The sequence below is a fragment of the Nelumbo lutea genome, chromosome 8, assembly GCF_056320005.1.
Source record: "Nelumbo lutea isolate HS-2025 chromosome 8, American lotus-T2T, whole genome shotgun sequence".
Classification (NCBI taxonomy): Eukaryota; Viridiplantae; Streptophyta; class Magnoliopsida; order Proteales; family Nelumbonaceae; genus Nelumbo; species Nelumbo lutea.
The window spans coordinates 5,123,107-5,140,516 of NC_142691.1; the positions used below are offsets into that span (position 1 = coordinate 5,123,107).

Genomic DNA, 17,410 nt, shown 5'->3' on the forward strand with positions numbered 1-17,410 from the left:
GTGTCATTTTCTCCTCTCTTATTTCATTTAATATTTATTCCTTTGCCTTTCTTCCGCCTTTCCTTCTCCCATGGCTCCCACCGCTGGCGATGCAAGTGCAAGGCGGAGAGGGGGACCAAGCAACGGACACGGACCATCCAGGAATCCACCAAGGTTCCTATCGAATGCGAGGGCACTGGGCAGCGATAGCGAAAGCCAGGGACCCAGAAGAGAGAAAATTACAGTGAGGTGTGAAGACTGAAAGACTGAGGACATTGTCATCGTTGTGTGAACGTCCAAACATATCCCTCATTTTTCTGATTATTTAATTTGATACTTCTAGGTACTACGGTCACGTAGACATAAATCGTAATAGCAGTTAAGCAGATGGCCTGACTTAATTGTTTGGTCCTGACCAAATTGAATGAATATGCATGGCTTTCCATCACCATTCTTTATAGGAATGTCCATTGCCTTCCAGCTTGTCCTTCTGATTTCTTTTCAAAATCTTTGGATGAACAATATGTACATGCTTTTGTTCACATTAGACGCAAGTAGACCTGTTCATGGGCCGGGTGGCCCGACGGGCCGGCCTGGCCCCCGGATGGGCTTGAACGTGGTTATAGGCTTGTGAGCTTAAATTCGGGTCAAAATGTCTGACTCGTAATAAATTCGAGTCAGACTTTTTATCAGGGCTAGGCTCAGGCCCAAGTTTTAAGTCCGTTGGTCGGGTCGGGCGCCCGGCGCGGCCCATGAACAGGTCTAACCGCAAGTATTATGCTTTTCAAATGGGCGGACTGGGTCAGGCCAATCCTGGGCTATCATATTGGCCTCATTTATACAAGCCTGTTTATTAAAGCCCGAGCCTGGCACGGCACGACCCATGAACAGGTCTAGCCGCAAGTATTATGCTTTTCAAATGGGCGGACTGGGCCAGGCCAATCCTGGGCTATGATATTGGCCTCATTTATATAAGCCTGTTTATTAAATGGTCCGAATCTCAGGTGAGGTGACTGGTCAATGGTGGGGTGAGATCGATCCGACCTAATGGGACCATGTATATTTCTAAGAAAATAGCCCATTCCACCCTAGCCCTTATTATCTAGTGTGGCCCCTCAGCCAAGGAATCGAAACATTGGGCCCCATGGTTAGTCCCTTAAAAAGAAATAACAATAATTGTGTACACTTATAAAAGAACATTTTGTCTTCACCTCCCCTTTTCTTCTCTCTTTCTTACTATTCATTTCTTTTTCCTTTTCAATTTCAAACACCAGAGAGCAATAAACGACTAAGTATCAAAGACAAGATGAGTAATTAGTTTGGAATGGAGGCCTTCTTTCCTAGAAGAAAATCTAAACTTTTCTAGGATCTAATCATATACTAATAATTTTAATATTTTTTAATATTGATATAAACCCACTAGAGTTTTTTAAGACCATTTACATTTGAGGCAACATAGCTAAAAAATGAAACATTAGAGCAAGTGCAGGAAAGGTGTGACAAGAAAATATAAATGGTTCAATAGGTGGACAACTAGTAAGGAAATGCCATGGGCCCGTTTGGTTTGCAGCCAGAATCAGAATTAGAATCCTCTGGAATAGTCCATTCCCATAATATATGTTTGATTCAGACAGGAATGGAAATAGAAATTGGAATCAGCAGGAATTGGATTTCATTCGTAAGGGAGGGGCAGGGAATGGTTATTCCCTTAAATGGGGAAATGTCATTTCATCAGAAATTGGAATAGGATTTCGACTCCACTCAACCAAACAGTTGGAATCGAAATAGCCCATTCTGATTCTGATTCCATACCCCTATTCCCGCAAACCAAATGAGGCCTAAGAATCTGGTCCGAAAATCAAACATTTTGGTAATATCCATAAAATAAATAAATAAAAGAGATCGTTGATTCACTACTAGAAGTGAACCAAAAAAAAAAAACTGAATAGCCCTAAGAATAAAAGTTCAAAAATGAGGAAAATGACCTAAGAAAAGGACTAAGGGGCCTTTTAATAGCAGTTAAAGCGGTTGAACTGAATGGCTTATTGCTTTTGTCTTTTAATGCATTCTCAGCTCCTTTTAACGGCTGAAACTGAAGTTTAATTGATTATTATAGATTAAAATATTTTATTATTTAAATTCAATTCAGGTACTTCAATTGTTATCAAACTATTTTAGCTGTCGTTCGCTCGTTCCCTACTTCCCTCTTATAGCATTCCAACTAAGGATGTTAATGGGCCGGGCCCAAGTCAAACTTTCGGACTTGTAAATTTAAATATATTATATTAAATAAAATATGAATTGATTTGATTCACGGGAATAAGGGTTTAGAATCATTTAATTGGGTGGAACTAGAATCTCATTTTCATTCCTGGTAGAATGGTATTCCCCATTTGATGGAATGGCGCTTTCTTTTCTTTCCTTTGGGAATAAGAATCCATTTCAGTTGATTCTGATTCTTATCTGAACCAAACAGATAGTAGGAAACTAGGGATAGATTATTCCAATTTGACTATGATAGATTTTGATTCTGATTCCGACTGTAAACTAAACTTAACGTAGTCCGGGATGGCCAGGTTTCCAGGCCGCGCTAAAAGTGGTCACCCCTATGCTTATATGTCCAACCATCCAGTTTGAGTCTGGCATTGAATCCAACATCATTATTCATTACTCTTGTAATTTTGTAGGTTTCCTTGGGATGTAGGAATCCTCTTAAACCAACAGGTAACAAATAGTAACTGAAATGAAGTAAAAAAGAACTTATCAGAAAAATAAAGATGTATAAAATATGTTAGATCTAGAATATCCTATTCATATAAATTAGTGTTTTCAAAACCGGGTCAGACAGGATGGTTGGACCAAAAAAATTGGGAACCAGTCAACTGAATGATTCCATTTTACTCCAAAACCATTTTTTTTTCAAAAATTATTGATTTGGTCAGCAAATCATTGACCCGTGCGATCGAACCATTGAACCTAGTCAATAATTTTTGGCCTTTTTTATAATTTTTTTGTCAGAGTGGGTTGTTTGTCCATTCGGACTAGACAATCGGATTGTCAGAGTGGCTACGCTTGGCTCACCCGGGAATATAGTCATTGGGCCCCCTTCCAAAGGGGCCTAATGGCTAGTTTCAACTTTTTTTGGGGGGGGGGGTTCCCCAACAACCATAAACAACCATATTAGGGGGTATTTCTATATTTTGCTTATGGGGTTTGAAAAAATTACATAAATGCCCCCAAACAGCTATATAACAACTAGTTTAGGGGGGCATTTTGAGTAAAGTTATAAGTAACTTTACAATGACCAAAATACCCCTTCCAACAACTAAATAACATATAATTTTTTTGGTATTTTGGGTAATTGAATTATGTTCAATTCCTATAAATAGCCCTACCCTCCACCATTCTCATTACACCAATTCAATAATTCTCTTAATTTTCTCTCTCTCATACTCATACATTCTCAATTATCTGCAATTTGAGAAATTCTGATTAGTTGATTGTCTGATTCTGCATTCTCCAATTCTCAAGTCTCAATTTTATCGAAGTTTCGACTTTTAACAAGAAGAAGGCTTGCTCAACCAGCTCAAGTATCTCAATTCGGGAGGCTTGGATGTTGAAAGGCTTCAACCGTTGAAATCAAGTTGGGGTTTTGAACAGACAATTCTGGTAAGTTGAATTAGACTAATTTTTATGTTTTTAGAATTAAAAAAAAGGTTGGCCCTTCTCAAATCCGATTCCCCAACATATTCCCCATGGATGACATTCAATCGCATCACGATAGTATTAGTGCTAACATTGATGCTGATGCATTTGATGTCGATGGAAGTGGAACTTTCACCCCCGATAGTAGTGATACTAGGGGAAAAAGGAGGGCTTCTAAGCTGAGTACCCCGGTTTGGAAAGTTTTCAAAGTAGAGGATATTGAGGGGAAGGGGAAAATGGTCGTTTACCAAAAATGTAGGAAAGACTTTAGTTATTGTAGAAAGGGTGGTATGGGTCATTTGAGTAGACGTCTGCTCACACATGATCGAGAGGAAGATGGAGGGAGAGATAACCCAAACACATACCGGGAGGGGGACTAGTTTTGGTACTTTTAGATATTCACAAGAAAAAAATGAGACAAGAACTTGTTAAGTATATTGTACATGTAGAACAACCATTTATGTTAGCTGAAGATCCAAAGCTAGAAAAATGGTTGCGTAGTTCTATAAACTCACAATATAAAAAGTTTCTAGGAATACTATAAGAACTGATGCTTTAAATTTTTTTTATTCATATAAACAAAATTTAATTTATTTGTTAGCAAATCGTAATTCTAAAGTTGCAATTACTTCGGATGTTTGGACATTCAAATTTAATGTTAGTTATATTTGTGTTACTGGCCATTTCATTGATGAAAATTTGTTTTTGAATAAAAGAATTTTAAGTTTTACTAGGCTTGAATGGCCACATAGTGGCCCAGCTATTGCTGCAAGTATTTTAAATACTTTGCATGCTTATGGAATAGAAAACAAAACAAATTGTTTTCTATTAGTTTTGATAATTCTAGCAATAAATATTTTAAAATCTCAATTAAAACCATGCTTAAATGGTAAATTATTTCATATTAGATGTGCATGTTACATCTTAAATTTATGTATTGAAGATGCCTTGAATATTATTTCAAATCATATTTAAAAAATTAGAAATTGTATTATATATATAAAAAGTTAAAGGGCAATAAAACAAGAATTTAAATATTTATGCCAAAATTATGGTTTAAAATATAAACATTTTATATTAGATGTAAAGCATAGGTGGAATTCTACTTATGCTATGTTATAAGGTTGTATATCTCATAAACAATTTCTTTTTGATTTTTGTAATTCAAAAATGCCTAATGATATGATATTTGAGGAAGACTGGGAAATGATAATTTGTATAAGATATTTTTTAAAACATTTTTATGATGCAACAAATGAATTATTTGGAATTTATTATCCAATTAGTTGTAATTTACCGTATCAATTAATGGTGATTAGTGATTGTTTTGCCAAATATTGAAATAATCCACAATTTCAATGTATTGTTGAAATTATAGAAAATAAATTTAAAAAATATTGGGTGAACATTTCTCCCCTTTATTGTTTAGCTACAATATTAGACCCTAGGATTAGGAAAGATGGTTTAGATATCTTACTTGAAACATATTATAAAAATATGAATATTAATATAGGAAATAAAAAAAAATTAATAATTTGTTATTTGAAATGTACAGTTTTTATGATTTTAAAGTTGTAGGAAATATTCCTACAACTTGTTCATCTTATTTTTCTTCTTCTTTTGACTTTGAGCCCAGTAGTAGAAGAGAAAAGTTGTTTTATTTGATAAGTAGAAGGCATAAATCTGCTGGTTCTACAACAAGTTCATTTACTGAACTTAATTTTTATTTGCAAACAAATTTTTATAATTTAGGTGAAGTATCAAATAATTTTGATATTTTAGCCTGGTGAAGTGAACACTCGAAAAATTATCCGATTCTTGCTGCCATGGCACGTGATCTATTAGCCCTTCCGGTGTCTACAATTCCATCGGAGTCTTGTTTTAGTGTAGGTATTAGGGTGTTGGATGACAAAAGAAGCTGCATGAACAATGAGAGCATAGAGATATGCATCTGCTTCAAGGATTGGCTAGATGCAGAAGATAGATTACAAGACAAGGGAGGCCATGATGCAACATCGGACATTTCACCCAAAGCAGATGATGAAAGTCATGAATGAATTCATGAATTTGACTACTTGTAGAATTTTTCATTTTTTCAAATTATTGTAAAATTTTTAAATTTTATTTAATTTATTTGACATATATATTTTTTTTAATTTTCTAACAATGTAATTTTGTATTTTCAATTTGTAACCATATTGTATTTTTTATATTTTATTAATTTATTCCATTTTTATATTTCATTCATCCAAGTATGCAATGATCCAATCATTGTATTTGTAATTCACTAATTTGTATCATTCAAATTTAAATGAAATAAAATTCCTATTTTTCTTCTGTTATTCCATCATTCTTATTTCAATTTGGTTAAGTACTTTTTTTTTAATTTATGTATTAAATAACTTCGATTTCTCATTTCTTAAATTTTTAAATAGTTCCTAATTCGCAAAGTTCATAGAAAAGTTAAATATTTTAGTTTTACAATTTTACTTAGAAAAGAAATCAAATCTTTCAAAAAAAAATAAAAAATAAAACAGTGTAGCCCGGCTCGGCCTAGGCCCAAGGCCCGCCTTGTGGTCCAGCCCGACACAGTCCAAGCCCACAGCACGGACTGCAGCCTGTCCCGACCCTGGCCTGCGTGCCGACATGGCATGGCATGGGCCCGCTTAGACTTGAACCGTGGGCCATACCGGGCCGGCCCTCAAAATTTCCACCGAGAAAGACAGCACGGCGCGTGGTGACTCACAAGCCAACACCGCCGCCCACGGGTTTACACCTCTAGTTTTGACCAAAGATAAGAAAAAACATGCAAGGGGAGAAGAGAAAGAATGTAATTTTTGTCACACTCAACAACAAACAGCTCATCATTTATTTTTCTCCAATGTTCCAATGTGAGAGCTCTATGGCTCGGAGCCCAAATAGGAATAAATCCGGAGAGTTGTGGACAAACCATTTGTACTTGCCAAAGAGAAATCAAAGCGCTAGCAGTTTTTTATGATGCTCTAAGTTCTAACTTCTAAGTTTGTTATATTATGTAAATTAAGCATATGTAAATAATCATATACTGCCTATAGAATGGGAAGAGAAACCTGTTTTTAGGCTGTTAAAAATGCTACCTCGGTAAGTCATCTTTGAGAAGTCGGATTAGCTGAACGCATTAGCTGTGTAATGAGCTATATATATATATATATGTGGAACCAATGATAACATGGTTGTAGGCTTATTGATTTCACAGCGTACTGAACAGCTATTGCGTTTAGATACAGACCGCGTCAAACAAGTTAAAGGCTCTCTAAAGATTAACGTTGTTCGGTTTTAAGATTAATCCTTATTGTGCAACGTTTGGGAATGTGATCATTTGTGATGTGGTGAGGGATCATCAAGCTCTTTTAGTTGCTGCAAAATCGTGTCTTTCAAATGCTGGGTCAGTTGTAAAAGCAAGGCTTTAGCTCTGAAATTAAGATGGAATCGAGTTGGCTCTAAAGCTGGGTGCCGGTTCTGTTGTTTTTGGATCGGATTGTCAAGAACTGGAGAACCGAGGCAAAGAGTGATCTGGTTCTCTTTTTCTTTTGTGACCAGGTCTCGTAATGCAGCAGCTCACTTTGACGGCTTCTAAAAGGCCATTTTTTGTCCCATGAATGGATAGGGACCTGCATACCCATCGTGGTTGGAAGATGTGGTAGCAGTGGATAGGTTTCCTTTTGCTTAGTCTCTTCTCGTTGCTTTTATTAGACTTTGTAGTTTCGTCTGGTTTGTTGTGTCCAGATGCTATTTTCTGTTATGATTAATTCTGTTTAATGATATTTCCTTGATTACCAAAAGAGAAGTGACATGTATGTAAATGATCCGATAAAAGGTCTAATATATTTAATACAATGGTGATGTTTTTTCGGTGAAAAAAATAAAAAGAGAAGATATTAAAAAGAAAAAAAGAAAAAGTGTTCTTGTAGAACAAACGAAGCCAAGAGTTCCATGAAATTGATAGGACAATTATTAAAAAAAGTATAGTCTTAATTCTCTAAACTAAGTGTGTGTACTTACAAAATACTCCATCTCTAAGGCTATGTTTGGTTTGAAGGAAAATGTATGAAAAGGAAGGGAAAGATAAGAAAACCTATACAAGATTTGTAAAGGGTTCCTTACCTATCCCTTCCTTTCCTTATTTTTTCCTTCAAACCAAACATAGAGTAAGATTTTAATAAGACAAAGAGCAATATTAAATATGTAATTTTGTTTTCTTATTTAATGCTTATCCGGAAATGGCTCTTCATAAAATTACATTCTTTTTGTTTATAATTGTAAAACAAGTCAATGGCAACAATGTTATTTAACATTCTCATTTAATGCTTGTTAGTGAAAATATACAAAAATCCATATTTTTGTTCACTAATTGAAAAACAAGCCATAGTAATTGCTGAAACCTCCGTTAAAGTTTTTGACCGTTGCCCAAACCTCTCATGAAATTTGGTAATTGCAATCACCTCTCCTAAACTTCTTGACACAGTTGCAATTAAACCACCTTTGTAAAATCCTCTAGCAAGAGGCATGAAATGTCCAAAATACCCATGTAATTGTTATTGAGGATAGTTTATACATAAAAAACAATATAAATGTTACGAACAACAAAAAATGAGAGTTTAAAGTTGTAATTTTACCTTTGAGCAATTGATATGAAGGTGGAATTTGGAAAATACATTAATTCCAAAAAAAGAGACTAGAAGGGATTGAGGTAGTGATTGGTATGAAGAAAAAAAAATTGGAAAATAAACATTTTGGTCAAAAGTAGCTAAATGGGTATTTTGGATATTTTGTGCTTTTAGTTAGAATATTCTAACAAAGGGTCTACTTGCAACTGTATCAAACTGTTCATGGAAGGTGATTACATATACCAAACTTTAGGGGGGGGGTTAACTTCTCACTAGTTCAGTTATTGATTATTAAGGTAGCAAATAATTTTCTCTTCCTTATTCCCACCATATGGTGGGTTAATTTTTCATTTCCAATTACCTTAAAGCCCGCATCATTGGATGAGAAGATATCTGCAAGAGTAAGTGATATTTTTTTATAGCACTTCATTGTAAGGTTTTCAACAGTTGAAGGAGATGGATTTAGATTTAACATATAGAAGTTAAATCTTGCAAAGGTAACGAGAATTCAAGTACAGTTCCGAAAAAAAGTAACTGATAAAAATTATTAATTTTATTAATGAACCATAATAAATAGGAATAATAATAATTTTATTAATTCTCATTACCTTTGCAAGAATTTTATTTGAACACATCTTTATATTAATGGAGCATAATAAATCTGATAAATAAGAACAATTTTTATAGATATAGAAATATAAAAAATTACAAAAAATGAAAATATATTAAATACTATCATCATCACAAAATTTATTGCATGTACACAAATACTAATATATATAAGAGTGCAAATACATATATGTACAGTGCAAAATCTTGTATCCGGTACTTTTAAACCTTGTGTTTATGTTGTACATATTTGTATTTATACTCTTCCCAAATTGAGCCATAGTGTAGAAAACTCTTTACAACCAACTTTCTTCTTACAAGGTTTGAAAATACCATATATAATATTTTGCCCTGGAAATATTTGTATCTGCACTCTTCCCAAACTAGGTCTAAAGTCTAAATTTAACATGACCCCCATTCAAAATTTTATGAATTAGTTATGAACTAAAATAACAAAGCATGGTAGCTACCTTATACTCTTTATCATTTTTATTAGAAAATAGAAATGAAAATAATTTTATGGTATTAGAGAATAGAAAATTGGATATGACTTTAAATAGAACATATTAGGAAAACAAGATTCATATGTAGCCAACCCCATATAGTTGGGGTAATGTATGATGAGAAAATAGAAAATGGTGCTACCAAAATTTACAAGGATATAATTGAAAAATTGCCAATCTCAATTGAGAGGGTGTCAATATGGATGTCAATAGGTTGGGGTTGGCACGGGTTTGTTTAACCCAAAACCCAACCTGGCCCGATTAAATGAAGAGGTACCAAACCTGCCCCGCCCACCTCATATATAGCATACCTATATCCAATTGATATTTTATATATACTAATATATTCAAGTCTTCAACACTGCAATGTCAAAAGGTCGAGTAAGTGTGAATTCTTCCCAAGCCAAACCCAGCTCGAAACCTGATTTAGACCAATCCAACCTGAACCCCAATAGGGTTGGGTCAGTGTGGGTTTAGCACCTAATCCGACCCATTGGCATCCCTAGTGTCACCTCAGCTCAGTTCCTCAGTTGTTATGGGGCACTTACAATTAAAAAAAGAACATCAATGGCACTAAGGTGATATCTGGATGGCGTGGATTTTGACAATTAAGCCAATAATGTCAAAAGTAGATAAGATGAGTTGAGGAACTCAGTAAAACATGATATGAGATAAGGTGAGATGAAGTAAGATATGCTAGCTAAGGTGTCTAGTGTGTATCTTGTGTGTAGTATCTATTCTAGTGTCTATAAACAAATGAGGGGTTTGGCTATTCATAGCAGAGGAGCTTCATCCAATAATAAGCATGTTACTTACATGTGGTTGAGCTCAATCCACTTGTCACGCCCTTAGTTTACAAGTTGTGTGCATGTAATAGGCCATATACTTGCATTGAATGCATTGACATTGATGTTCTAATTAGCTCAAACATGTATAACATCTATATGGATGTTCATGTGTTGCTTCATTGATTAATCAGATGTACATGTCGTGAGTTAGTGTAAAATCAGCATGGTTAGGTTGGCTCAGTTAGGTCGACTTGGCCTTCTAAGGTGATTTTGGTCAAGTTGGTTCAACCATATTAGCTAATCCGTTCAAGATAGCTACACTTAGGTTAACTTGGCCTAATGTGATGTGAGGTCAATTAATGGAGATATTTTATTAGTGGTCGGTTTTGGCTTGTATCAAGAGATTCGGAGGATAATCTTGTTGATGCAAGGTATGAGGAGATCGCTAGGGCCAAGGTGCATGAGGTGGTTCCCAAGCTGAGGTGCTGAGTGTGCACATATCAGGAATTGGTACACATGTTTGGTCCCAAGATTTAAACATGTATTGCAAGCCAATGAATCTAGAGAGTCAAGTATTCTCGCTATAAAGAAGTAATTATTTACTTTTTGTCCAAGGCCTTAAATCACACCTTCACTTGGCGTACTCCCCCCATATCATCTCCAAATTTGTCTGGCTTGATTAGAGTCCTCGCCCCAGTGATATCACCTCAGGGCCTTTAACGATTTGACTATGCTTAAGAAGTGAATACACATCTGGGGTGTGTACCAACTCATCATTCTCTCATCGGTGACCCTTTTTAATGTCGTCAGGAAATAGAAACAAAACATGGATTTTTTTAAAATATGTTTTATGAATTGAAATAGATAATTAATTAACAAAATGAAATAAAAATATGAAAAAATAAAATATTTTAGAGTTCACCTAAATACATTAAATAAAAAATAAACTAATCATGTTAAAAGAAAATCTAATTCCTTTTCATTAGTTGAATTTTATCTATACAATATTTCAAAATAAAAATTAAAATGTATTTGACATGTGACCAAATAGTTCACGCCTTTACGAGAACAATAACTGTAAACCGAAAAAGGCCAATTTTTTTTGGATATTGAATCATCACCTTTTGCCCCCATAGGGAACATATTTCATTTTTACTAGCCATAGTACACTTTTTTCAACAACAATTTGACAACTCTTCTCAAAGGATTGTGGTGGGAGCCGATAGCGGGGCTTGAAACAGCATTGCTTCTAGGACCACCCAAACTAAGCCCAAACAGCCACCACTCAGTTGGCATAGAAAAAGCCATTTGATGTCTTAAATTAGATGGAGGCTGGATGCAAAGAGGACCTGCTGGCTGCAAATTTTCATTACAAAGGAAATTTTATAATGATTGTCCCATGTCAATAATTTCCCCCCTTCTATTTAAATTTAGTGTGTGTTTGGTTCCAAGGAATAGGAGAATGGTGATTCCTGACTCCCCCATTCCGGTCTTTGAGGGTTTTTTTTTTTTTGACAAAAAACACCCTTCGTTCCAACCCCAATTTGATGAAAGTTGTTGTATGAGGAAATCATATTGTCCTTCAGCCTCCACTAGCCATTGCCGCCCTTGCCACCAATCACATTTCCAGCGAGGTAAGATCATCGTCGACCATCCTTCTTCCCCTCCTCTTCTTTCTTCCAAATCAACTGCCCCTTTTCTGATTTTTCTTCATCTTTTTTATTTACTGGCTGCAATACAGTGGTTTATTTTACGGATTTCCCCCTGCATTGGTTCGAATTTTCCCTTGCTCTGATTCATTTTTACAAATTTACCCTATTTTGGTTCGTTTTACACCACATCTTAAAATATGTGACTTCGGTTATTCTAAGGTTTGTAATTTTCTAGTTCTGGATTTGTGTTTGGTATCATGAACAAGAACTCTGACTATTCAACTTTTTCTTCTCTTTTTCCCACTCACAACCAAAAGCAACAGTAGGGGCACCGGCATACATTGCTCCAGAAGTTTTATCAAGGAAGGAATATGATGGCAAGGCATTTAACTTTTCCTTTAACAAGTGAAATACTATAAACAATTTCTTTTGGGATTAATGATCAAGGGAAAAGAAACAAAATGAGAAAGAAACAAAGGAAGTTTGCCAATATTTTGATATTTCTTTATGTTGGTGCATGGTACAGAGGATACTAATTCTAACCATTTAAATATGAACAATACATGGGTGATGGTCCAAAAGTGCAATTATGTTTCATCAAAACCATCTTATCCATTAGCATTTCAGTGATATTTTTGCAAACCAGTTTAGAGAGACCTTTTCTTTTCTTTTTTTATTGGGGTGGGGGAGCATTTCAGATTGTATGATCATGTGTTCAATATTCACATAACAAAAAAAATTGTAACTTTATTTTTTCAATAAAGACATGATATAAAAAAGCATTTCAGATTGTAGTCTGGATTTTAATATTTTAAATGGTTTGGAAGACTGTGAAACAGGATTTTTGTAGCCAAACCCATATGGTTAGGATAGGGCTTATATGAAGATGGTGATAAAATGGCATGGAAGCTTGACACTTGGATATTATGGATTGTAGAGACCAGGTGCCTATGTTGTTCACTTACCCTACAAACAGAACCCAATCCATTCTTTTACAACTATGTCTTTTATTACAACCCCAGGAATGAGTTTTTCATGACAAAACTCAAAGATAAAAGATGATTTTAGTAATCAAAGTGATGCATGTTATGGATTTTATATCATTGATCTAGGTTTTTTATCTATAACATTCATACTTTTTTTTTGGCATTTCTTCAATTGCAGATTGCAGATGTTTGGTTCTATGGTGTGACACTTTATGTCATGTTGGTTGGAGAATATCCATTTGAGGATCATGATGATCCTAGAAATATCTAGAATACCATTAGTGTGAATTATTTTATAGAACCATTGTAGACTTTGTAGTTATTACCCTTCAGATATGTATATTTGAATCCATAGTTGATTCTACTAGCAAAATGATCTTCTACAATATGCTTAACATAGAATAATGGAGGTTCAATACTTCATACCCAACCACATATGTGTCTCAGCAGATTGCAGATATCTCCTTACTCGAATTTTTGTTGCTAACCCAGCAAAGGCATCTTTCTATCCATGACTATTTGTTTCTTTTTCAACATCATCATAATTTTGACATGTTATGGCTCATCATCAGTCTTATCCACTTTGAAGAGGATCACCATTCTGGAGATAAAAAAGCATCATTGATTTCTAAAGAACTTGCCAAAGGAGCTAGTTGAATATGAGAAAAATTATACGGATCCAGACAAGGACTAACCAGCTCAAAGCAATGAAGAAATAAATCAGCTTTGATAACTACTGCAATATTTGGTTGGGCTTCTTTGGGGATAGTTAGATTAGCCTTTGATAATAAGCTCAGTAAAGGTGGGGAAAACACCAATAGGTCAAGGTAAATTCTTCACAATGTTTTCATAGCTTGATTTAGGTGTTATTCCTAGCTAACCCAAAGATCCAAGATGACCAGCTTTGGTGTTCAACCTAAGGCTATGTTTGGTTTGATATAGAACATAAGAGAGAAATAGAAAGTTGTTGGGGAAAAGTATTTTATGATTCCCTTTTCTTCTATTTCCTATCAAACCAAAGACAATGTAAAGGTTCAGTTTATTATGCTAGATTCCAGATGAGCCTAATGAATTTTGAGAAATCTGAAATTACTCAAATTCAAGTCCAACCGAACAGAGGCAAAGAGCCGAAAGTGCCAGTCAACAATATTCAAGCTGAAGAATCTAGTTTAGGATATATGAACCAAGGAAGACAATGTTTTATGATTTCAGCCCCTCACCTGTAAAGTGAATATATAACACTTTGAACCATACATAATACAATAACTCCGATGGTTAAGACGTAAGAGTGAAAACTAGAGAAGACTCACTAAATGGAAAATGAGCTCTCTTCTCAGGTAGAGAAGCATTATACTTTATAGTCATACAATGTGTTTTGAATAAAGTTGGTTGCTTTTCTAGTAACAAAAAACACTAATATGTTCTTTGAATTGAGTGCATCAAATCTCAATGGTCTGTAAGAGGTAATACCATCAAAGGTTGCCAATGTGTTTATGTACATGGATATATATGATGATTTCCCCCGGTATGAGAGATTTTTATTTATTTATATAATTTTCTTTTCATTTTTTATAGTGGATAATGCTTTTTTTTTTGTGATTTTTGTTTGTTTATGTGTCTTTCTTTTCATTTTTCATATTTTCTCCATATATGCACTTGTTAGTAGGTTGCCATTGTGTTTATAGATTGAAAATATATAATAAGTGAGCTGTTTTTGAGGTTCTTTTAATTTTTGTTTGTTTATGTGTCTTTCTTTTCATTTTTCATATTTCCTCCATATGTGCACTTGTTAGTAGGGGTGTCCACAGTTCGGTTAACCGAACCATGGCACTTTTTTATAAACCGAACCAGTGGTACTAGTTTTTCCAAATATCCAAACCAAAATCGAATCGGTACCACCGGTTAACCGGTCCATCGATTTCAGTTTTTGACCGGTTTGGTTTTTTCATTTTTATATTTAAATATATATTATACAAATATATGTATAATATTATATAATAAATAATAAATGATATATAAAATATTAGAAATATTTGAAAAATATATAATATATAATATATTTATAAATAGATCATTATAAATATAATATAGGTATATATTTATATATAATGAATATATATTTATATATAATACATAGAAAATATGTGACATATATTAAAAAATATATATATAAAAAAATATATATCGGTTTGTTTGGTTTACCGTTGGTTTTTTTGTAGGTTAACTGAAAATCGAACCGATCCTTCGGTTTTTCACAAATCCCGAACCGAAACCAAATTGATTGGTTCAGTTAACCACATTTTGTGGTTCAGTTTTCTCGGTTTTTTAGTTTTTTATGGACACCCCCACTTGTTAGTAGGTTTCCATTGTGTTTATATATTAAAAATATATAATAAGTGAGCTATTTTTGAGGTTCTTTTAATAGGGGCAGATTTGGAAATGTTGGCTCATTCTGTTTCCAACTTCTAGCTGAACCAAACAACAACAATAGTTGGAATCCAATTCTGATTCCTGATTGAACCAAATAGGTGCTAAGAATAGGTGATTCCGATTCCAATTTTGGGGATTTTGATTTTGATTCCGATTTCAGTCTTGTTTGCAAACCAAACACACCCTTAGAAGTAAAAATTTGGGGTCCCAAACTTGCCTTCGGATTTGCTACCCATTACTTGTTCCCACATCTATGCCTATCGAACACTGCTGCTCATGTGTATTGGGAACATCTCCCTATGAATGAAAAGTGAGATATTCCCAACACGCAACCAATGTTTTTAACTCGCTTTTGATTCGACCGATCAAATTATTTGAATTGTTACCTAGTCAAGATTTTGGGTCCGGTTCAATCAAGACCCACTAGATGGTCAAAAACCATTGGCTTGGTTAAGAATCGTTTGACTCGGCCACTTCGATTGTTGACCCATTTGACCTAGTGATTGGGTTGCGGGTTGCATATTCAATGCATACAAACTTTTGGAGGCCATAACTTTGCACTCCAATGTCCGAATAGGGTGTTTTTTTTTGGGTAGCTTTTCACAGTCTATGCATCCCAAGGCACCATACCCTGTTATTTTCACGAAAAAACCCCTTTTTTGGCCTCAAATTGCAATTTTTAATATTTTTATAAATAAAAAATAAAAAACTAAATTAAAAAATATAAATTAAATTTAAAATAATACATATTATGTATCTAAAACATATTTATACATTATTTATTGCTAAAGTGTATATTTATGTGCGTGTATGCAATGATGTGGCATGATTTGAACCATTCGACCTAGCTAATCGAACCGATGATCCATGACCTAGAGGTAAAATAGTTCAACCTCTGAATAAGTTTTTAAAACATTGTACACAAATGTTATATCGTGTAGGTAGAGATGTGGTAACAAGTAGTGGGTACTAGATCCGAGTCTCCCAAACTTTAGGCACACACTAACCACTTAAAAATGAGATCGGCTTCGATGCTCACAAGACAATACTATGACCATTCACATTGCGTTTTATAGCTGTATATTGGAAATATTTTTATACCTTGTTTTCATGGACTCCGGATCTCCTGCCCGCGATAACCCTGTCCATATTTATCGCAGTCACACATCAAGAACATCTCACCCTCTGCATAATATTATGAGGGGAGAGATGTTCCCAATTCAGGGAGGGGCGATGTATTGTGGGTAGGCGTGGGCAGGATTGTCGTAGGCAGGAGATCCGACTCGTTTTCATGGGAACATATTAACAATGATAGATTGCAGGAGACTGTGCGAACAGTGTGAGGATTGTGGGTACCAAATCCGATTTCTCAAAATATGGAAATATCTCCATACGTTATATACTGCTATGCTCACGCTGAAATGAGTAATGAGAGCCGTTCGAACAGCCTTTACAGCGTTGCATTGATAATATGTGATTTATTTCATGGGCAGATTGATATTTTCAATGCACGGTTCCAAGAGGCTGCTTTGACTAGGAACTGCGGGTCCGCCGTCCGCAGTTGTCTGAATTTTCGAGCTCAGTGAGAAGCATGGTAATAAGATCATGAGATCAGTCGTACCTAACCTGGGGATCCTTCTGTTCTGCCTCGTAATTTGTATCTCTTACGTTCGCAAGACATTCTGAGCTTCCCATTTGACATGAGAAAGATACGTAGTGGCGTCTCTGCAATTCCCGGTAACAATTTGTCATTGAAGATGACGGGGAAGCGGAGCAGGACGATGAGCTTCTTTTTTGCTTTCTTCACCCTCCTAGTTTTTGGGGCTCTTTTCCCTGCCTTTGCTCCTCTCCCCGCTCTATCTTCCTCATTTTCATCTTCACCGTCTCTCCTCCAGGACTCTCACTCGGTATTCTCACCTCTCTCTCTCTCTCTCTCTCTCTCTCTCTCATTTATTCATTTAATGATCTATAGGACTTATTGACACTGCTTGTTTAATATCCAATTCCATTCAAATAAAATTGACATTTCCCACTTATTTTTTGCTTTTATTTTTTCATTACCACTTTAATTCTGATCTTGCTATATTGCTGCTTCTGGTGCTGGTACTACTA

The 17,410-nt window shown here is 34.9% G+C and overlaps 1 protein-coding gene across 3 annotated transcripts in view; it reads left to right on the plus strand.

The window, feature by feature from the left end:
- Window positions 1–11,681: 11,681 nt before the first annotated feature.
- Window positions 11,682–17,410, plus strand: part of BGAL17 (beta-galactosidase 17) — an 80,265-nt gene continuing 74,536 nt past the window's right edge. For 2 of the 3 annotated variants that reach the window (XR_016103688.1, XM_088959325.1), the window contains exon 1: window positions 16,696–17,205. Coding sequence is in view for 2 of the 3 variants with exons in the window: in XM_088959325.1 (XP_088815451.1) it covers window positions 16,999–17,205 (207 nt within the window). In the remaining variant the exon portion in view is untranslated. Of the gene's footprint in view, window positions 11,865–16,695; window positions 17,206–17,410 lie in introns of those variants that run through there. The other variant, XM_088959326.1, reaches the window with a different exon arrangement.